Here is a 23,803-nt window from a genome sequence, read left to right as displayed (position 1 = left end):
ATGTTGAAGTGCAAGGGTTTCTTTATTGAAGTCAGACAGCAGCATTACAAAGACCGTAAATAAAGCTGTTCTTTCACAAAGAAAAAACACCAAATACCGCAGCATTTAAATTGAATTTTCACACTACGGGGGCTACTAGCAAGTAATTGAACCATCTGCTACAAAGTAACTTGCCTGTAAGCAGTACAGAACTTTAGTGCCTCAACTTTTGTAAAGAAACAATATTAACTTTACACTGTACTACAAGGTAAACTTCTCCAAAAGAACCATTTTCCACAGAAACAGCAGGACACCCAAGAACAAAGTTTAATTCCCCATACAGATAAACTGGAAGTTCTGAGAAATGTATACTTTTAACTGGAGGCCTTCAGAGAAAGACAAGAGTCACAGTATCACTTTTAAATAGAGGGTACTGATCTAGAGTCAGCACAGATTCACAGAACGTGCAAACTGTGCAGCAATGTTTCACAACACTACTGAAGCTTTTGCCAATGAGCTAGACAGCTTGTCTGTACCATTGGTGGTCAAACATTTACACTCACAGTATACCATAGCCTACACAATGTAGGCGGTCAAGTCATGTGAAGAGTATGCCACATTTGTCCGATCATCAAGATTCCAAAATGGTAGAATTTGGACTAAGTGAACATTAATGGAGTTAAAGGGCAAAAAGTGGCAAAGGTTAACTTCAGTTTGTAGAGGGGTTCAAGAGTTAAAGTTGCTCAAATTCTGGTGAAAAGTGGTGCAAATTGGTCAAGTTATAGGGTTTTGAAAAAGGAAGCATTTTGCACTATGCTTAGTTGTCATGTTATGGGGCAACACATCAGAATCTAAGATGTGACCTTGTCTTTGGAGACAAAGCATTCAGCACAGCCAATAATTTGCACAAATGAAAGAAAAAAAAAAACTTTTGACCCCTGTACAAACAGAAGTTGCCCTTTGTCACTATTTTTGCAATTGCTGGCCCCCCAACTCCATAATGTACACCCAATCTAAACTCTTTTGTAATCTCAATAGATAAATAATGTGGTATATTTTTCAATATGACTGGAGCATTTTTAAGTTTTGACCCCTGTGTATCTGTTCATCAACTCCTGGCTATAGCTACAACATATTTGTCTAGGCCACGATACACTGAAGCTGGATTGTAAATGACATGGCCACCTCAAGTGGTACTGATTGGGGCAAGATTGCTTCTGGTTCATGACTACTTTCACTGAATGTTAGCAGAACAAAGCCTGATTATGCATAAGGTAAACACTTATGAAACGTGGAAACCGTGTGCTTTATGCAGTCTGTAGATTTAGGCGTGCACTGGTAATTCTGGGTGGATGATCATTTGCCATTTTGGCTGACCAGCTTGTACCAAGTGCTTAAGTGTGACAGAGAGCCACTGCAGTGAAACGGACTTCATCTTTCTCCTTTTCTATAAACTGACTGCACACTTTTGCTGCATCCTAGAAAAAAGAAAGAGATTTATTCAGGTTGTGTAAATAAATAAGGCCTTTAATCATCTTCTGATCATGATAAAAATGGGATTTTACTGTGGTTAATTTCAGACGGACTAAACTGAAATAATATGTACTGCATCTTTCAGCATGCAAGTGTATTTACAGACAGAATGTTAAGATACTGACTTGAGATGCCCAAAACTGTCTTAAAAATGAGGGGAACCATGAAATGCTTTTGAAATCTTACTTGCTATGTAGAAAGTTTTTTAGAAGTTGTTCTTTACAAACCCTAAGGCTCAGTGTGGCGTCTCCATGTTCTATTAAGCATGTTAGATTATGTAATGTTTAGCTTGGCCAGTTTGAAGAGCAGTTGGCAGCACAAGGATTAAAGGAATTTTCCCAACAGCCTGGGTGTGGAAACCAAATCCTGTTCCTCCATTTGAGAAATTCATACACTGTTCTGGAGCACACCAGAAAAATCACTCACAAGTCAGCTGCTAGCAGGTAAACTAGGCTGTGTCACAAAAACAGGTAAATTCATGCATATGCTTTTAAATATTTAAGACTGTTAAGGAACCATATTTTCTGAACTATTAAAGTCTTAACTAGTCACACTAATGTAACTTTACATGTCCAGTGTTCTTGCTCCCAGCCTGTTGTAAAAGCACCCTGTGAAGAACAGCCTCATGTCTAGGGATGGGTATCCAGAACTGTTTTTTTCCCCCCCGGTATCATTAAGAAGTTATTCGACCCAATATCAAAAGCCTTTTTGCTTAACGATTCCCTTATCAGTCCTTCAGAGCGGCCGTTGTTTGAGGGCGTTTGTCAGGAAAATGATCAATTCTCTACATTGATTACAGACCTGCTGCAGGGTCTGTAATCAACTGTTTCTGCAGCCCGGCTTTGCTTTGAACCAATGAAGCAGTGCTTCGATCCGCTGCTTTGTTGGATTTTTGCTTCCCTCTTCAGAAGCGGCAACTCCGCTTCTTAACCCCTCTCAAAGCCAATAAAATGTCAATTGTGAGTCACTTTTGTGCAGATTAAAGTGACTAACTGGACTCCTGTCTTGTTGCAAGAAAGAAACAAGAAGCATTCTCCGTTCTGTTGCTCCACCGAGTCAAGTTAGAAAGATGGAGTCCACTCGGAATTAATAACTTCAAAGTGAATTGCCGTTTAAGTCAAATGACACGTCTTTCCAAGTGTTGTAATACAAGCAATAAACTGCAGCTATACAGTCTCAGGATGTCTCATTTTGGGAGGGGGGGAGAGAAACCTTTTGATTGCAGACTCCAGCAGCCAGCTGAGCTCAGAGGTATGGGGAGACATCCATGCTGTTAATGACTCAAAGGAAATGCTTTTGACAAAAACTACAGATTTTTTTCCCCCCCCTATGTCCGGAGATCAAGGATCCACCATGTAGAGTTTATTTACTGTACATCCAGAGACCAATTTCATATTTACTTTAAGACTCAAAATGTTGACATAGAAAACCTGTTAAGCCTACCTGTAGCACACAGAAAATTCACAGGAGACAATCAGATTGATAAGCAGAATAAATAATGGTATCGATAGATAAAATCTTATCAATACCCATCCCTACTCATGTCTGAAGCTGTTCCACAGAAGCCGCATTGAAGAAGTTCTTTAAAGTGGGTGACCAATGACAGCACTTGCAGCTTATTTCCAGATGGGCTCGCAACATGTCTGTTCTCCCAAGCACACCTGTTCAGAGTGCCAGTTGGGAGTTTTTCCTGCGATTGGGAAGCAAACATGATCACCAGCAGTGCAAACCATTATCCCAACTGCATAAAACCACTTAAGTGTAGCTTCAGATGAACACGTCTATCACTTAAAGCTCAGACCCTCAGCTTCTTCCTTCATGTTCACTTCACTGCAATACCCACTGGCTGTGCTGCTCTAATGCACTTGTGTTAGAGTAATTAAACCAGAAACATGCACTGTGCATATTAATATTAAATCCTGCTGGAGATCGTTTTGTGAACAGCCATGATTCTAGACAGTTATTTAGCTTCTTCCACAGGTCTGCTTTCAGCTGACATGTAGCATGTGGACAGACTGAGGATAAAATTGAGTATTTTCTTTTGTGGTGCAAACAAGCTCATGCAATAGAGTTTTTGTATATTCTGCAATTAATAACTGCCACAGTTTGTCACTACATTGTTATCCTGTGGTATTGCATATAGCCCAAGAACATGTTCCCCCAGTTTTTGTCCTGTACTTTGCATGGAAACAGCAGCTGCTCCTTTTGTCTACTCTAATTGTTAATGAATCCATATGGCAAATGTACTTTCAAGACTAGTACAACACATTCCAGAAGAGACTAGAAAGAACAGGTTTACATTAGGACTGGAGAGTACTCAATGGATGTCAGCCATGTTCCAATAGTAATTAAGGTTTTTAGAATAGATTCAGAATTGTCCATGTCATATCTAAGAATGGTACTTTTACCATCAGGAAGTTGTCATTATTGGTCGGTCCATAGCTCACTGGTCCATCCATTTTGCCATCTTAAAAAAAAAAAAACACACACACACCACTTTAATAAGTTAAAGCACAAAGCCAATTTAAGTTGACAAAATGAGAATATGCCTTTACCAAGTTCATAAAGCTGTCCGTTCATACTGACAAAGGCAATGAAGTGGAAGTTTACTTTATCCGGTTCAGGCTGTGGAAATTTACACATTAGGATTAAGCACCATTAACAATTAAACAAGTCATAAGTCAGAACACACACAAACACACCCCATTTCTGAGATTTAACACTAAACTGGCTCATGTAGTTATGTTTCTTACCCTGCACTGGCCCTGTGCTGCCACCTCATTGTGAGCCTCTCTGATTGCCTGGAAGAGAAATCTTAATGGGTCAGTATAGTGAAAGTGACAGATGCAGACAGTTTGACAACAGGGATGATAACAGTCTGGAAGGAAAGGCTGGTGGGTGACAGAGGTAAAGTCAGAATTCTTTCATAAGGAGCTATTCTAGTGAAATGATTTAATGTGAATGAAAAAAAATGCTTTCGTTTCTATCTTTGTTTGAAAGCTTGGTCATGAATGAATATTGATAATAAACATACAATTTATGTCAGACATTCACATGAATGTTTGGCAATAATTAAAACCAAATAGCTAGTCCAATGTACATGCAATTCTGGTAAAAATTCCACTTCAAGACCACACTACAAATTCCGTTTGTTCCAAAAAAAAAAAAAAAAAAAAGTTGATTTTCACTCAGTCCAATGTAAAAGCCAATCCAGTTGACACCATCTACAGTACTGAAAGGGGGAACACCATTCTAGTTTGTGTGGTATTTTACTCTTATTCAGTAATTTCTGTCAGCCTGCTGAAACATGGGCCCCACTCATGTCCCTTGTTGATCTGTTCAACAGTTCATTTGTATTTTTCTTATCCTCTTGGCTCTTTAGCTATTCGGTCTGACATCAGGGCTGTAGGTTGTCAGCAGTATTACCTTCTCCAGCCACGTCCATGTCAACTTTTCTTTGTAATCTTTACCCATTTCTCAGACACTTTCCATCTTTGTCTTCTCTTTTCTAGCACATTTTTCTCAAAAAAAAAAGTACAAACTTTTCACTTGCTGTCATTATGCATCCCATAATATGCAGTTCTTGCATGTGGGATCACGCACAAGAATGTTTTTTTTTTACCACTTAGTGTACCCCTACCCCTGACTCAAAATTAGTGCATATTTAAGTGATCCTATATTCAACCTTTCATTTGAACCATCAGTGATAGTGTTGGAATAACAGAATATGATGTGGAAGCAGGCCCTGGAAACAGTTTCCTTTTAGTTGTAAACCAAATTATGCATCAACTCAGAACAATTAAACTACAGCTTTCTCCTCCACGACACTGGACTCTTGCCTGTGGCAAGGCACCTGTGAAAGACAGTATTCCCGCCAAGGAAAGAGACGCTCATTACTGAGCTGCAAGAAATCCTCTGCCTCTGCTGGAGCGAAGGGCCACAGGATTTTAGTGATGCCAACATCACAGTATATAAACAAAGGTAAAAGTAGTGATTGCAATTATTGCAGCATATCCCTCCTTAGCATGGTTGGGAAAGTCTTCGCACAAGTAGTACTGAAGAGGCTTCAAGTACTTGCAGATCGAGTCTATCCTGAATTGCAGTGTGGCTTGCGTGCCAATAAATCAACCATAGACATGATTTTCTCCCTCTAGCAATTGCAGGGACCAAGGGCAGCCACTCTCCATCGCCTTCATAGATCTCATGAAGGTTTTTGACCTGGTCAGCAGGGAAGGACTTCAAAATCCTCCCAAAGATCGGATGTCCACCCAGGCTTCTCAGCATCATTAGATCCTTTCACGAAGGCATGAAAGGCAGTCGTCTTTGATGGCTCAACATCAGATACCTTCAACATACGGAGCGGCGTGAAACAGGGTTGTGTACTGGCCCCCACCCTGTTCGGGATCTACTTCACCGTGACGCTAAAACATGCATTCGGAACTACAACCAAAGGAATCTATCTCTGAACAAGGAGAGATGGAAAACTCTTCAATATCTCCAGACTACAAGCAAAGACTAAAGTCCAGCTGAGGACCCTGCGTGACTTCCTCTTTGCAGATGACCCAGCAGTATCCGCCCACTCAGCTGAAGACCTTCAGCAGCTCATGAACCGCTTCAGTAATGCCTGCAGAGACTTCAGGCATTACTGAAGTCTTTGCATTATCAGCCTGAAGAAAACAAGTCATGGGACAGGATGCTGACCCTCCTCCAACCATCAGCGACCATGAACTGGATGTAGTCCATGATTTTGTGGATCTGGGATCAACAATATCAGACTCCCTCTTGCTTGACACAGAGCTCAACAAGCGCATCGGCAAGGCAGCTACCACCATGTTGAGACAGAGCCTGGAACAATAGCAAGCTGACTGAACACACAGATCCAGATTTACAGAGCCTGCATTGTGAGCACCCTCCTGTATGGTAGCGAGACCTGGATCTTGCATGCGCGACAGGAACCGATGCTCAATGCCTTCCATATGTAGTGCCTCAGACGCATCCTGAACATCACCTGGCAGGACGAGGTTCCAGACAACACCGTTCTGGAAAGAGCAGGAAGTACCAGCAACAAAGATGGCTACGCTGGCTTGCCTACGTTGTGCGCATGGATGGACGGCTGCCTAAAGACCTCCTGTATGGAGAACTTGTGCAGGGAAAGCATCCCACAGGCAGACCTCAGCTACACTACAAAGATGTGTGCAAAAGGGATCTAAAAGCCTTGCGCATCGACCAGAACTGGGAAGAAACAGCTCTAGAACAGTCAGCCTGGAGACAGACTGCACAAAGGTCTCTAGGTTTGAAGAGAGTCACTGGCTCGGCAGCACGAGGAAAAGAAAGGCTGCAGCCCAAGCAGACAGATGTCATCTGTGCTCCCTGCAAGAGGGACTATCATTCCCGCATTGGGCTGTCCACACCCGATGTTGCAGAGTCACCCACAGAGCAACTCCATAGTCTAGAGACTGAAGGATGCCAGACTAAACTACATGAAAGTCATGAAGACTGAAACGACTGTTAAAGCATTTGAAAAACTACAGCTAAAGCTTGTAGAATATATTGAACACATTGTAAAAAAAAAAAAAAAAAAAAAGCCACATTCTTGTAAATCCAGTGTCTTTCCCATGAAAAAAGTTATCATGAATAAAAATTCATTTACATTGTGTAAATTAATTCAAAGCCAGTCTTTTCCAAGGAAGAAAGTCTAGATTAAAAAAAGTCACTTTTCTAAAATCCTGTATGGACAGCACAATGTTCATTTTCCAGAGAAAAATTACCGTTTCCTGAGGGCAGTTCACTTCCCCGTTTTCTTTTATCTTTCAGATGTGTTCATGAAGCCAGTGACAATTCCACAGATTCTTGTCCTTTTCAAGCCGTCTTTCTCGCCATCTTCTCTCCAACATCGCTACGTGACAGGCATGCTGCAAAGTTTTTTAAAAACTTGAGCTCAAAAAGTATGTGATGTCCACATGCTACGTTTAGTTTAAGCATCACGCAGGAGCCACAGTGTCACCGCAGCAACCAACCAGTCCTGCTTTACGATAACTGTCATAACAGCCAGGCTTTGAGTGGCATTTATTATCCACAAAGTTCCACAGATACTGATTTGTATCTGTAACACACAGATCAGTGTCCAGACTTATAAAACTTGCACAGAGTAAAAAAAAAAAAAAAGTGACGATCACGGAGTACAACCTGCCCCCCAACCCATGATGAAATTCGTGGAATTTTCACAGCCCTGTATAATGGATCAGATGAGGCTGCAATGACTCGTGCTCAGGACTAGTATCAACGCAGAAAGCGAGCCTGCAGACATTAACGGGCAAACACAAAGTTAAAGTTGGATCACTGTCAAAATGACTGTAAAGCCATGGAGGAAATAAAGCCAGCAAGAAGCAGAGGAGACTGTCCAGGAACCCGTGGTTTGATTCTAGGTGGTCTGGTGCATCTAATGACTCTGGAACACAGGTGAACAGCAGCCAGGCACACACACCGGCCAAATTGTGACATCTTGAACGGATGCTGTGAATTGAAAACCCACACTTTAAAAAAGGGACCAAGTGTGGGAGGGCTGCAGGTTTGGACCAGACGTGCACCAACTTTGCGTTACATGGTTCATGTGGCAACACGAGCCATTTGACGCTGGATGGGCTCAAATGACAGGTTGGTCATGGCTCACTAGGGGCTGATGCCTGGCACATGTGAGGTACAGAGAGGCGCCTTAGTAGTGGATGTGATAGCTTAAAACATGAATCATTCTTTGATTAATTGCTGACACCCATGTGTGGCTCATTCAGTGGGACCTACGCTTTAGTTCTTAATAAATGAATTTAAGAGTTACTACAAGCTTGCAACAGGGCTGCAATAAACAATTTGGTCCATATGATGTAAGAAAACTGAAAAGTCATTGTTTTCCAGAGCCCAAGAGTCCCTCAAATGTCTTGTCTACAGACTAAAGACATCCAGTTTACTACCACATGTTAACTAATAAACTAGAAGTATTCACATTCAAGGAGCTGGGGAAAAAAAAAAAAAAAAAATCTATCATTTATTGAAATTGTTTAACTGTTGCAGCTTGAGCTTGCAAGAAGCCTTCAAGCAGTCTTTGGTATAACTGTCTGGCGCCCCCAAGTGGCTAGTTTTCCTCATATTCCAACACTATTTTCCACTGCAGAAAGGCTCAATTCAACAGGTCATTATGAGCAAGACCAAAAATTTAGTTGTCAAGTTGCATTATTTCTTTTGATGTGTACATGCAGCAATCTCTGAATAGCTGTGCATTTGGCTACAATAGAAATGTGACTAAGTCCCTACACTACCATATGAAGAATAGCATCCGTTGTGTGATCATAAGTCGTCCCATTACAACCCCTGGCAAAAATTATGGAATCACCGGCCTCGGAGGATGTTCAGTTTAATTTTGTGGAAAAAAAAAAAAAAAGAAGCAGATCACAGACATGACAAAACTAAAGTCATTTCAAATGGCAACTTTCTGGCTTTAAGAAACACTAAAATCAGGGAAAAAAAAAATTGTGGCAGTCAGTAGCAGTTACTTTTTTAGACCAAGCAGAGGGGGGGAAAAAAAAAAAAATATATATATATATATATATATATATATATATATATATATATATATATATATATATATATATATATATATATATATATATATATATATATATATATATATATATATATATATATATATATATATATATATGGAATCACTCAATTCTGAGAAATAAATTATGGAATCATCCTGTAAATTTTCATCCCCAAAACTAACACCTGCATCAAATCAGATCTGCTCGTTAGTCTGCAGCTAAAAAGGAGTGATCACACCTTGGAGAGCTGTTGCACCAAGTGGACTGACATGAATCATGGCTCTAACATGAGGATTATCAAACCCTTAAAAGAGGGTAAATCACGCAATGTTGCAAAAGATGTTGGTTGTTCACAGTCAGCTGTGTCTAAACTCTGGACCAAATACTAACATGGGAAGGTTGTTAAAGGCAAACATACTGGTAGACCAAGGAAGACATCAAAGCATCAAGACAGAAAACTTAAAGCAATGTCTCAAAAATGCACAACAAAACAAATGAGGAATGAATGGGAGGAAACTGGAGTCAACGGCTGCGACCGAACTGTAAGAAACCGCCTAAAGGAAATGGGATTTACATACAGAAAAGCTAAACGAAAGCCATCATTAACACCTAAACAGAAAAAAACAAGGTTACAATGGGTTAAGGAAAAGCAATCGTGGACTGGATAACTGGATGTAAGTCATTCAGTGATGAATCTCGAATCTACATTGGGCAAGGTGATGATGCTGGAACTTGTTTGGTGCCATTCCAATGAGATTTATAAAGATGACTACCTGAAGAGAACATGTAAATTTCCACAGTCATTGATGATATGGGGCTGCATGTCAGGTAAAGGCACTGGGGAGATGGCTGTCATTACATTGTCAATAAATGCACAAGTTTACGTTGATATTTTGGACACTTTTCTTAACCCATCAATTGAAAGGATGTTTGGGGGACGATGAAATAATTTTTCAAGATGATAATGCATCTTGCCATAGAGCAAAAACTGAAAACATTCCTTGCAAAAAAGACACAAGGTCAATGTCATGGCCTGCAAATAGTCCGGATCTTAATCCAATTGAAAATCTTTGGTGGAAGTTGAAGAAAATGGTCCATGACAAGGCTCCAACCTGCAAAGCTGATCTGGCAACAGCAATCAGAGAAAGTTGGAGCCAGACTGATGAGTACTGTTTGTCACTCATTAAGTCCATGCCTCAGAGACTGCAAACTGTTATAAAAGCCAGAGGAGGTGCAACAAAATACTAGTGATGTGTTGGAGCGTTTTGTTTTTCATGATTCCATAATTTTTTTTTTTCCCTCTGCTTGGTCTAAAAAAAGTAACCGTTACTGACTGCCACAATTTTTTTTCCTGATTTCTTATAGAGTTTCTTAAAGCCAGAAAGTTGCCATTTGAAATGACTTTAGTTTTGTGTCATGTCTGTGATCTGCTTTTTTTCTACAAAATTAAACAACTGAATGAACATCCTCCAAGGCCGGTGATTCCATAATTTTTGCCAGGGGTTGTACAAAAATCCTTGACATCAGAAAAGTGAGGTGAGTTTTTTTTCTTAGATACACGTCATTTCAAACCTGAAGAACGACAGCACCTGCATACCAAGTGAAGAACTTAAACATATTTTAGAAATAAATCTTGTTTTCATGTTGAATGGAGTCAGGGTACTGCATGCTAGTAGCGTGATAATCCTGCATGTGAGTGAGAGCCACCAACTGCGTGGTTGCCAATACATGACAAATTCAAGGTCTGCCCTGCCTTCACTGTGTGTGCATGAGTCATTTCTGTGTGTCAGGTGCGGTTCACAGATTGCCTTGTTTCTGCTTAAAACTGCACTCTAGTCATCTATCTCAGCAACTGACATCTGAACCTTTTGTACAACAAGCATTTCCACATAAATTCAACATCATTTCATAATGAAAGACCGAGGAAGCCATCACTGCGAGCTGCTGTGTTCACTGCACCACCGTCATTTCAAAGCTTCAGTATCAACTCACCGATTATTGCCTCATTTCTGCTTAAAACTGACTTTAGAATGATTTCCCTTTGGGTGTAGAGACTGTCACAGACAAGCTGCTGTGGTCCCAAATAATGCATGCACAGTAGAGGCAGGGCGGACCAATTTGGGGGGGGCTGTTCAGTCTGACACCGGCTTGATAAATGTCAACCATCTTCAGCCAAAGCATACTCTCCACCTAGTGAATGTGCCAGTTCTTGCATCAGCTGTACTACCGTCAAGGAAATTTGCCAAAAATAAGAGAAAAAGTGATGCGGTGGGGGGATGATAAACTTTTTTGAAAAGGGGTCTTATTGCACCCATTGTATCTGAGGACAAATGCAATTGATGCAATATGTATAGCAGGGTTCTAAGCAGGATTTTTTTCCCCCAGTAATGGGATGGAAAAAAAAAAAAAAAAAACACCTTAAAAAGCCGGGGGTTCGGGGGATTCTTAACACCCCCTCCCCCAAAGCTTTTGCATTATGGGCTTATAAAGGGCCTTTGTTAGTCTAAATAAATACCAACATCTGATGTCCAGACAGAAGAGAACATCTGTGTTTCAAAGTGTGAGGAAAGTGTTTCTAAAAATGCCATCAATTTGAAGCTGAAGCGACCATCTGGTTAAATGTGCTGAAAGTCCAGCTCACCTGTCATCTCTGCAAACTCACACCTGCTACACTTCTAAATAAAACAAAGGCTCTTTAAACAGTAACCATTATTGCAAAAAAAAAAAAAAAAAAAAACTTCCTTATCTCAACATTAAATGAAGGACTCAATCATGGTTTTAATTTACAGACAAAAATTTCTAAAGAATTTTTTTACACTTCAAACTATTTTAATTACGTTATTTAATGTAAGAAAAAAAAAGATTTTCTTGAATAAATTGCTGTGTAGAAATTAGGAGTTCTGATGTTCCAGACATGTCTGCACTGTTCTTTATTTTGGCCTGATGCTTTGTTTCTTTTGGCTTTAAAGTAAGGCTGTAACAAAGATAAAAAAAATAAAAATATGGCCTTACTTCACACAATCTGGTGCTCAAAATGTAGGCAATAGTGTTTCAGAGCGCTATAATTTTAAAAATCTAGCAGGGAAGCTGACTGGTCTCCCCTATGCTGCAGCACTCAGGAAGGAGAAACACCCCCCAAACATTTCCCATACATGCAACCCACACCAGAGAACCTTTGTGCGCTGTCCCATGACAAATGTATGTCATGATATATATATAGGAAGGTGGGGGGGGGGGAGACTGTGGTGTGAAACGGTGGATAATTCTTTTCTTGCCTGCAATGAGTGAATGAAGACTGTTTATTTCGAACATTTGATACAACAACAATTACAAGATAGATCAGTAAAGACAACAAAAAAAAGTTCCTACTGTGTACCCAACATGTCCGAAAAGGGGTAGGGTGAAGCATCAGCTTATTTATCCCTACCCCTTCTTACCCACAACCAGTAATACCCTTTGCCACATATACACAGATTCCTACACACCTAAACCGATATCAATATCTATCTATACACACATATATATATCTATATACATATATATACACAAATACTATATATTTACAAGCCGAAGCAAAAAACGAAGACACCCTAACCCTCATTACCCTTCCTCCTCCCTATACCTAGAAAAAAAACATATTTTGTACTGCTGTTTGAACTGGTTCATGCTTGGACATTGCTTGAGCCCCAATCCCAATCTGTTCCACATCCTCACCCCACAGACAGAAATACAGAAACCTTTTAATGTTTGTGCCCACTGATGCTTTAAATTAAATTTCCCCCTCAGACTGTAATCCCCTGATCTGTTAAAAAACATATTTTTAATATTCGCTGGAAGTAAATTGTTTATTGCTTTATACACAATTTGTACTGTTTGAAAATGAACCAAGTCTGAATTTTAAGAATTTGAATTGTAAAAATAGTGGATTTGTATGACCTCTATAGCCAGTATTATGAATAATTCTTATAGCTCTTTTCTGCATTACTGATAGCGATGTGTTGTACCTTTATAAGTATTACCCCATACCTCTGCACAGTACTGTAAATATGGTAAAACCAGTGAGCAGTAAAGAATGTGGAGTGAGTTGTGGTCCAGAATGTTTCGCTTTGTTTAGAACTCAAATGCTTCTTGACAGTTTACTTTGTATATGTTTTATATGAGTCTTCCAGTTTATCATCTATTATCACCCCAGAAACTTATTTTCATGTACCCTTTCAATATCTACCCCCTCGACTGTAACTGAACTGTATGTCTGTATCACAATAGCCAAATAACATGTATTTTGTTTTACTTAAGTTTAATGATAATTTGTTTGTCAAACCATATTTTCAATTTTCCCATTTCTATACTGATCCTCAGTAACTCCTGCAAATCCCCCCCCCTGAACAAAAAATGCTTGTGTCATCTGCAAATAATACTAATTTTAATATTTTGGAAACATTGACAATATCATTTATATAAATTAGAAAGTTTTGGACCCAATACTGACCCCTGTGGGACGCCACAAGCATGATGTATATTCCCCCAACTTCACAAACTGTTTTCTGTTACTTAAGTAGCTTCTCACCCAGTGCAACACCAACCCCCTAATCCCATACTGTTCAAGTTTATTGATTAATATGTCATGATTGATTGTATCAAAAGCCTTTTTAAGGTCTATAAATATTCCAACTGAATGTAATTTGTGGTCTATGGCGTTTGTAATCTCAACTGATTCTATTAATGCAAGTGATGTTGAACTATGTGCTCTGAATCCATATTGACTATCAGTAAGTAATTTATGTTTATGAATTTGTCTAATCTATTATTGAATAACTTTTCTAATAATTTGGAAAATTGTGGAAGCAAAGAAAACAGGTCTATAGTTGTGAAGTGGTTGTCTATCCCCAGTCTTTATACAGCGGCACAACCTTTGCTATTTTCATTTGATTGGAAATTTACCGGTTTGAAATGATAAGTTACAGATGTATGTTAATGGTTCTACAATCCATTCATGACCTGTTTTACCACCCCATATCAATTTCATTAAATCGGTAGATGTTTTATATTTATAATTATTCACAATGTCTATAATTTCTTTTCCATCCACTGCTGTGAGGAACATTGAACAGGGATTTCTTTCTATGAGATTATTATCCCAATCCTCAGATTGGGAATCGGGAATTTTTTCTGCCAAGCTTGGTCCAATATTTACAAAAAAAAAAAAAAAAAAAATTAAAACCGTGACTACCTCATCCTTATTTTCCTTCTTGAGATTATCAATGAAATACTGAGGGTAACTCTGTTTTTATAATGCTATTTAATATATCCCATATTCCTTTAATATTGTTTTTGTTATTATATAATATGTTACTATAATATTCCTTCCTACATACCCGTATAATATTAGTTAATCTATTTTCTGCCTCTTTAGTTTTATGAATTCTCTATACAGTGTATTTTTCTTATTACATGCATTTCGTAACCCTTTCGTCATCCATGGTCGAGCTTGGATTTTTTTGTTTACTGTAGTCTTGTTTAATTGGACAATTATCATATGATATAAATATTTGTAAAAAAAAGTTTCATATGCACTATCAACATCACTTTCACTGTGTACCTTTTCCCAGTTTTGCTCCTGTAAATCCTTCTTAGTGTGTTCATGTTTTCCTCTGTCCGCACTCGCCTGTATTTTATTTTCTCCTCGGCTGATTCCGCCGATGGTTTCTATTATAACGATGAAAACTGGTAGATGATCACTAATGTCATTGATTAATAATCCACTCAGTGTTATTCTCAATATCATGCTGAATATATTATCAATTAAGGTAGCACTATGGGATGTAATTCTGCTTGGCCTGGTGATTTTTGGATATAAACTCATACTGTACATTATACTGATAAATTCATCAGTTATTTTATGCTTATTTGGATTGAGCAGATCAATATTTAAGTCACCACAAATGAACAGTTTTTTGATTAGTTTGAGAACATTTTTCCCCCATACAGTCAGTGAATGTTTCAATACAAGATCCTGGTGCTCTATATATACAGTTGACTTTTTTGCTTTTTTCTTCACATATTTCAATAGCTATACATTCTAATAAGTTATCACAGTTGTCATATTGTCTACTATTTTATAATCCATGTTCTTATCCACATACACAGCCACTCCTCCTCCACTCTTATTCTGTTTACACAATTAAATTCATATCCATCCAGTTCAAAATCCATTCCTTTATCTTCATTGATCCATGTTTCTGATATAGCAATTATGTTAAATATTTTTTTAAACTGACTTAAATATTCTTTAATGTTGTTAAAGTTTGCATATAGACTTCTGCTGTTGAAATGGATTATGATATTTGTTATCCGTTCTAATGATCCGATTAAACTGTTCATCTGTATAATAGCAACAATTGTCATTGATATTTGAGAAGAAATTATTGTCCGGGTCTATATTGTGCTCCAAGTCCAGTACATTGTGGTCTGTGTATTTAAATGTTCTCAGTTCTAGTTTTCCATGATCAGCAATCCTTTGAGTTATATCCTTCTCGTCTCCAGATGTAGATGAATAGGTTCCTCTGGTCTGTGTCATGGTGTTGTGATGTGTTTGTGTCCTCATACCTTATTGGTCATATTTGTCCAGATCCTCGATGTTCCTGATTACCATAACCTTTGCTTGTTCTGGTGTTCCATTCAATTTGATAAATGTTTTGCAGTTGGATGTCCATGTCTGTTGAATTTTTCCCTGCTTTAAGAATCGAGCTTTCCTGGCGATGTCTGCGTTTCTTTTGGTCAGATGTTCATTGATGAATACGTTTGTTCCTTTGAGTTTTCCGTCCCTGTTTTAACAATGCCATTTTATGTTTTCTGTTGACAAACCTCATTGTAACTGCTCGCTTGTCTCCATCCTCTCTCCTGGGCAGGGGGTGGCACGCTTCAATGTTATTACAGTCCATTTGAATACCTTTAGATTGCAGTAAGTCAGCCACCTGTTGTTCCACTGAGCTGGCCTCCTGCTCGTTGGCCTCCCCTCCGCTGTCTTCTGACACCGCCCGTGCGTAGGATTGAGGTTTAATATGAATTCCTGTAATAATAACGTCGTTCATCCTTGTGTACTGTTCCAACTCCGCAACACGGTTCTCCAGGTACACCAGACGCCGGTCTCTCGACATTCTGGACCCGGAGAGCCTTCACTTCTTCCACCAGCTCCATAATGGATTTCTGCTGCATTTTAACCACAGAGATTTCCTCAGACAAAAAGTCCAGGGACTTCTTGATATCGTCTCCCTCCTCCGCGTCAGTGCCTTCTTCGGACCCATGGTCAGATAACTCCGCGCTGGCGCCTCGGTAAAGCCGCGCCGATGGAACTGCGCTGACTGTTTTCTGATCAAATTAAGATCCTTTCCATGTCAAAAAATACAATTATTGCAATAACACTGTAGTTCCAACTTTGAAAAACAGTTTTGTTCCACAAGATGCCGAGCAGCGTTCTGCAGGTGCTACGAGATGAAGTGTGACAAATGAGACACACCACAGGACAAGAAACACAGAGTGACAAGTTCTGGCTCCTTCTGAAAACAAACTCAACAACTGTGTGTGCAATAACAGATGATAGTCCGGTAGAAACTTTAATCAGCAGAAAAGTGAGTCACGATTGACATCTTTAAATGGGTTTGACTGAGGTTGATTAAGAAAAAAAAATAAAAAAAATTCTGTAGGTTGATTTTGGACCCACTGTGGGTCCACAATCAAATTATTTCTGATATCAGAAATAATCATTTTCCTATTACATGCCCATGGAAACAGCATAACTTTTTCATGCAGCAGCGTACTGGGGCCATTACACCATTATAATGCTGGTGAGAACCATGTATAGAGACCAAAGGATCCTGTGTTCAAACTAGGAAACACTAAGGGCCCTTGGGCAAAGTGCCTTAAATCCCCATCTGTGCAGGTGAGAAGCTAATAACCACAACAATTTTACCAATATACTGTACCATTTGTCTGGCCAGTCAGCCATCCTACCTGGTTCTGCGCCAGATGTTTGCACGATCATCAGCATTCATGTCTGCAGTCTCCTCTAGAAATTCTTCAGTGCTGAACCACTGTCTAAAGACAGAACAGCAAACAGTTTAAAATTAGTCACTGAAAGTTAGTTGCCATTTGATTAATAATCTTTGCACAGACTCAGATTAACAGTGCACTGTTATTAATGTTCAGGCAGCTGTAAAACCTTGGCCTAAGTCAAATAACTGCTCCACTGACTGTTTATAAGAGTTACTTAAGCGCCTTGTTAAAGGACAGAGTGTGACTGCGTCAAGCCTAGGTCTACAGTTAGTCCAACTCTTACACCACTGAGCTACCTGTGCAGCCTTCTTTACTTTTCCTAGAAATTTCACTTAAATCTTCAATACCTGTACTGCACTCACCAAATGTCACTTCACTTTTGTTGTTGGCCACTGCATGCACCATGGCAATTGTGCCACAGGAATTTCCTTCCATCTGTTTCAGAAAGTACACTTCAGAGCATCCTGAAGCCTTGCTTGCTTGCTCCTGTCTGAAGGACTCAAGCTGTTGGAAAACAGTATGATAGTTTTGTCATTCCAAGTTGCGCTTGATAAGGCCCCCTGACATGAGCATGCCTTTGACTCACGCACTACCAAAACCTGTGTTGTGCTAGAGAGTAAACTCATCTTTAATGGGTGCAGACAGCACACGAGGGGCGCCGGTGCATGCTATTGCACATAGAGAATTTTGAAATGTAAAAAAAAAAAAAAAAACTTTCACGCCTAAATGTCGTAATCACCAACACAATGTGCAGCTCGTCAAGTGGAGTAAAGAAGTGAATAGAGCGAGTGGTGATGTCAGCAAATCGCAGCGCGGTCTGAAAGATTATAACAAGAACTTAAATCTGTTATAAACATACTTAAACTGCTGCAGACGAGAAAAGGTTTTACCAAGCCAGGACAAATAATTGCCTTTTTAGATGGCTCAAAATGCATTCTGCAGCTTGTTAGGCGGCACATAAACAGCTGAAGCAGTCCTCTGATTCAGGAAGTGATTACAGCCGTTTTACAGAGAAAATTAATAATCCGACAATTATTTTATATACACACTGTCCAGCGCATGCCAGGCGGTAGAACAAAGAACAGCATCCAGCTGGGATCATCACGATAACATGCGTGCTACTGTGTAAATTAAAGACATGCTCGTGTCAGTTGGCCTGTAGCAGCAGGCATGGGCAGCTTGTTCCAGAAAGGGCCAAGAGGGTGCAGGGTTTCTTTACAGCCACTGACTCCACCAGGTGATTTCACTGATTCCATCTGCTCAAAGTGATATTATCAGTGAAATCACCTGGTGGAGTCAGTGGCTGTAAAAAAACAAAAAAAAAAAAAACCCTGCACCCTCTTGGCCCTTTCTGGAACAAGTTGCCCACCCCTGGCCTATAGTGATCAATCCCAGGGAATGGGACATTTCATAGAACTTGAGACATCTGCATGTCATTGCATTAAGGCCCCTTACACTTGCACACACACATCGTGACGATCCCACCCGCGGTGTTACCAGCTGGACACTGCTTTGTTCCACTGGTTGCCACACGCTGTGCGCTGCGTATGTAAAATAATTATTTTTTAGTGGATTAATCATTTTCTCTGGGAATTGTCTGTTAAACACCTAATCACTTCCTGAATCAGAGGAGCGCTCCAGCCGGAGCTGTTCTCACGCTGAATGAGATGGAGAAAGCATTTGGAGCCATCTAAAAAGGTAATTGTCACCCTTACAGAGTAAGGGATGCACACTCTGAATTAAGTCTAACTATACATTTAAAAACAAGACTATTCCAATTAAATCAGAGTTTCTCTGTTCATCAACAGGGTGCATAGTAGCACAGTACAGCTTTTGTAGAAATGCTGCAATCCACAGCCCAGATTTTCCATAGACTGCATTTCCATGCTTATGGTCCGTGAAAGCGCCAAAACTTGAACTGATATGAAATGAATAAAGTGCATAGAGGGAACATCCTAAATTTGAAAATCTACATGATGTCACCAAGAACCCACATGACTGTACAGCACTACTGCTTCAGGAGAGCCCAGGCTCTGAATGAATTAAGTTTACCTTATAGAAGTTATGTTGTCAAACATGCCTCCTGCTACTTCAGCAAGCAGCTTGCATGATATCAATGAGTGTGATTGCCCAAGACCACAGGTCTAAACATGGCTCCTAGTTTCCTCCCAACACTCAACCCATCTTTTATCCCATTTACTATAATAGTGATTAAAAAAATAATTAGTTTATTTTCCTTCAGCCCAGGTCAACATAAAATGCATCTATAACCCCCATTATTACCTGTGGCGTCAGAGGGAAAAGCAGCATCAAGGCATAGCATGGGGAAGGCACTGAGGAAAGACACTCTCCTTTCAGCTCCAACACATCCACAAAACGGCAAGTTGCAGCTACACCCAGCTTAGTTAACATCTGCAATACAGCAACAGATTTAAAAAAAATTTAGTGGCTCTCAAAAATGTAAACTTTCTACTAGCTAGAGCTACTGTACAAGCCAGCCTTGCTTGACAATGGCACCCTCACTTGCAGTTACAACCAATTTTATAGAGAGAATTGATGCAGATTTAAGGTTTTTTCTGGAAAACTGGTACATGGTGGTAGTACTACTGCTGACAAGGAAGAAGACTGGCCATTCCATGGATGAGAAAAAAAAAAATAGTATCTTTTCTAAGTGTACCAAAGGGACTTGGCAGATCTATTACCAGAGGGACCCAAAGATGACCTGGTTGGAGAATTGTGGCCAGAGGATGAAGTGACACATGTGTGGCCTGTGGTTGATCTGCTTTGCTATTAGTAAGACCCTTCGGCTGCTCCCTTGTTTGCACTCGGGGTCGCCACAGAAAATCTGAGGTGGATCTGCATGTTGAATTGGCATAGGTTTTACGCCGGATGCCCTTCCTGACGCAACTCCACATTACATGGAGAGATGTGGCAGGGGTGGGATTTGAACCGGGAACCTGCCACACAGAAACCAAGTGCACTAACCACTTGACGACCACCACCCTATGTGCTTTGCTATTAATTCAGCATATTTTTAGACTATGGTCTTTCAGTAGATTTAACTACATTTCACTAAAATGTTAAGTTATTCAATTTCCAACCAATCACGGCTCTTGTAACAAGTTTGTCCACTTTAGGTTTGTTTCCATAATAGCGCTCATTTTATTGAGAAATTTCAACACGGAATTCTTTGGTTTTCACCCGTTTTGTGAAACACACACACACAAAAAAAAAAACTAAATTTTTCAACTTAGTCCAGGGCAGTTATGTTGCAGTTGAACACAACAGGAGGCTTAAGCTACTGTGGCATCACACGAAGGCATATTAGTATGACCACTAACAAACCTTTGACTGCAATTTTAGTCAACACTTAGTTTAACGCTCTGACATTTTATATTACCAAAATTCAGTGGAGTTTTCCATGCCCTAATATCCATCTGAGGTGCAAATTTGGTGAGAATCTGACAGTTTTGACATAATCTTTCAAAGCCTATATAAAGTGAAATCTTGATCCAGAACCCGGCTCCAGTGTCACTGACCAGACAGTCCCCCCTGCCTTCACTGCACATGCATCATTTCAGAATACCAGCAGCATAATCAGCGATTCAATGATTATCACCTAATTTCTGCTTAAAATTGACTTTAGAATGATTTAAGAGGTTTTACTTTGTCATCTGATGGATAATAATCAGATTCCCTTTGATCATGTTGGGTGTAGAGTCAGTCCCAGATGTGCTTCTGTGGCCCCAAATGATGCATGCACAGTGAAGGCAGAGCAGACTTTTTTTTTATAAAGGGGACCATTTGGTTGGCAACACTGGATCACCTCCAAAATTCAGTAGAGTCTTCTGTGCCCTAATACCCCATCTGTGGTGCAAATTTGGTGAGAATTTGTGAAATAATACTTCAAAAGCTATACAAAATGAATTCTTGATCCAGACGCCATATCACCTCCAAAATTTAATGGAGTCTTCCATGGCCGATCATATATCTTGAAATTTCATCAAAATCCATGCAGCAGTTTTGACATAATCCTGCTAACTGTAGTCCTTCACACCCTATATAAAAAGTGAAACTTGAGCCAGAATCTGGATCCCCTCAAAAATTTTATAGGTTCTCCCACGGTCTAATATTCATCTGTGGTGAAAAATTTCATCAAAATCTGTGCAGTTTAGATGTAATCCTGCAAACAGACAGGAAAATAAATTCCATTATTTTATTACATCCTTGGAAGACAATATCATGCACCCACATCCCTGAATGCCTTTGGTGACTGCATTTCATGTACCGAGCGGCGACATTTTCATTATTTACAACTGCACCAGTCAAGAGCGCAGGGGATGATGGGACCCTGAAAGGCTATGACCAGACAGTCCCCTACCAAATTTCATTGAGTTTTGAGAAAATGTCCAGATGGCAGTCTTTTTGGCCCCTGACCTTCTGTTCAAACTACTACATCTTAATTCTACTCAGTTTACTGCTGGTTCACACTATAGAGAGTTTTCATGTAACGTATTGGTCATGTGATTTTGTGCCCTGCGTCCATTTTGGATTATGATGTGGTGGCCGCTGTGATACGCTACGTGCATTTGGCAAACAACTGCAGAAGCTTCAACAATGGTCAACTTTTGTGCTGTCGTCAGTTGTTCAAACAGAGGTGATAAAAATGAGGCAGGTTGCTCATTTTAAAGGTTACCAGCAGTTCTTGTGCATCAAGCAGTGGAGTGTTATGAGCTTTCTAAGCAACGCAGAGAGACCTGGCTCAGCAGAATAGGCAGAGCAGATCTGAAGGAAGCCTTATTATGGCCAGAACCAAGCAGACCGCCATAAAGCCACCGGAGGAAAAGCTCCAAGGAAGCAGCTGGCTACTAAAGGCTCCCAGAAAACCCTCTATACTCGATGGTCACCTAGGCTCCTCTGTAACCCACTCAAGACCACTTGTATACTGCCGCACATTACTGCAGTCTATGTGGTAGGTGGACATTTGTTTGTCTTCACTTTGTGGACAGGAGCAGATTATAGAGGACACAAGGCCCTGCCTCCAATTCTGTGGTTGCTGTTAAAACCAGATTATGAATCAAAATATAATTAGTGTTTGATTAATATTTGTGCAGAGTGCTTTCGTGTACTTTACCCCTCTAATGTGAGGATAAATTTGACACCTTTTCACAGATCCCCAAATCATTACATGAGTCTAAATTTAATTTTAATTTTCTAAACTTAATATTGACACATGCATCAGTTCTCACTCTGCAATGGGGTAGTGATTGTCAGTTCTTTTATTCACGGCTCTTAATTATTAATTTTCGTAGTCCTTCAATCAATTTACAGCCTTTCAGACAGTTTCAGCCAACAAGTAAATTTACCTCAGAGAAATGACTTTAGATATCTGCACGAGATCAAACGCAGTTTCTGAAAGATATATTTGTCTTCTTTTCCACGCATGTCATCGCCATCACGCTGCGTGATGCTGGTCCAGGAAGGCAGACCAGAGACCACACCCTACAGTTCAGACGCCACACGGCCCAACCCGTGCTTGTCATTTACCCCTCAAAACACGCAATTCGCTTACCTTTAAGTCGAAGAAATCACAGACAACACTTCAGTTGCATCACTGTGGCATTTTTGTTTAATTTCACAGCTTCTCACTCGTCAGGTAGCTAGTTAGCTAGCTTAAAACTTGAACAGTTCGCGTGCTGCCGTGACGCAGCAATTCGCGTTAGTTACCCACCTTGTTGAGCATCTGAACAAACAAACGGAGAATAAAAGGTAGCTTTGTTGCATGTGAAAGGTCGCAGTGTGGGGGGAAAAAAGTTACGAAAGCCGGGGATTTTTTTCTAACCTCTGGGTTGATTTCCATCGGGGTCCACTCCATTTTTTAATGTAAGACTGAGGGTGTGTCCGGAAGATTTTGATCCAGTCCGCCTTCTTCACCTTCCAACGTCGGCGGGAATTAACGCTCGTGCACGCAGATCATATGAATACAGCGGACTGTACCACTTACCCAGCAGACAGGGGGGTACGCTCACGCCAATTTATAATGATGCGCAGAAAGATTTACATTTAATATTCAGCTGTATTTTTTCTTATTCGGCAAACACACTGAACACATTGAAAAGCGAACTATGTCCCCGTAATGTGTGCTGTAGGTAGTAACAATGAGGTCAATCCAAACCACGCGTTTTCTCGAAAGATGTGACGTCACGACCTATCAAAATGGTTCTGCTTTCACCGATTTGATTGATCGATTTTATTTAGTAAGATTCAATGATGCATAGCATACATGTATATTAAAATTCAGAAGGATAACACAAGAAATTGACAAATATACTTATGTCAATTAGTCCTTTGAAAGTTGAGGTAACGAAATGATCAGGAGATAATTAAAAATTATTATTATTATTATTATTAATAATAATATAATATAATAATAATAATAATAATAATAATAATAATTAATAATAATATAATAATAATAATAATAATAGTAAATATTGATTAGTTAAGCAAGCAAACTGAAAAATGACAAATAATTATGAACAATTGAATAAATGTAAAGAAATAAAAGTGACTAGATAGAAAAAGTAAGTCTCTTCGGCTGCTCCCTTGTTTGCACTCGGGGTCGCCACAGCAAATCCAAGATG

At 39.7% G+C, this 23,803-nt stretch overlaps 1 protein-coding gene across 1 annotated transcript; it reads right to left on the bottom strand.

The window, feature by feature from the left end:
* Positions 1 to 6: 6 nt before the first annotated feature.
* uchl1 (ubiquitin carboxyl-terminal esterase L1 (ubiquitin thiolesterase)) lies at positions 7 to 23,148 on the bottom strand. The gene is given in 11 exon segments (XM_034188179.1): positions 7 to 1,457; positions 3,921 to 3,979; positions 4,068 to 4,137; positions 4,266 to 4,313; positions 17,118 to 17,140; positions 17,143 to 17,181; positions 17,184 to 17,201; positions 17,522 to 17,663; positions 19,443 to 19,571; positions 22,891 to 22,902; positions 23,002 to 23,148. Coding segments are annotated over 11 exon segments (657 nt in total). The 5' UTR covers positions 23,035 to 23,148; the 3' UTR covers positions 7 to 1,373.
* Positions 23,149 to 23,803: the final 655 nt, after the last annotated feature.

Source organism: Thalassophryne amazonica, chromosome 15 (assembly GCF_902500255.1).
Source record: "Thalassophryne amazonica chromosome 15, fThaAma1.1, whole genome shotgun sequence".
NCBI classification, from domain to species: domain Eukaryota; kingdom Metazoa; phylum Chordata; class Actinopteri; order Batrachoidiformes; family Batrachoididae; genus Thalassophryne; species Thalassophryne amazonica.
This window is presented reverse-complemented; position numbering and strand designations above follow the sequence as displayed.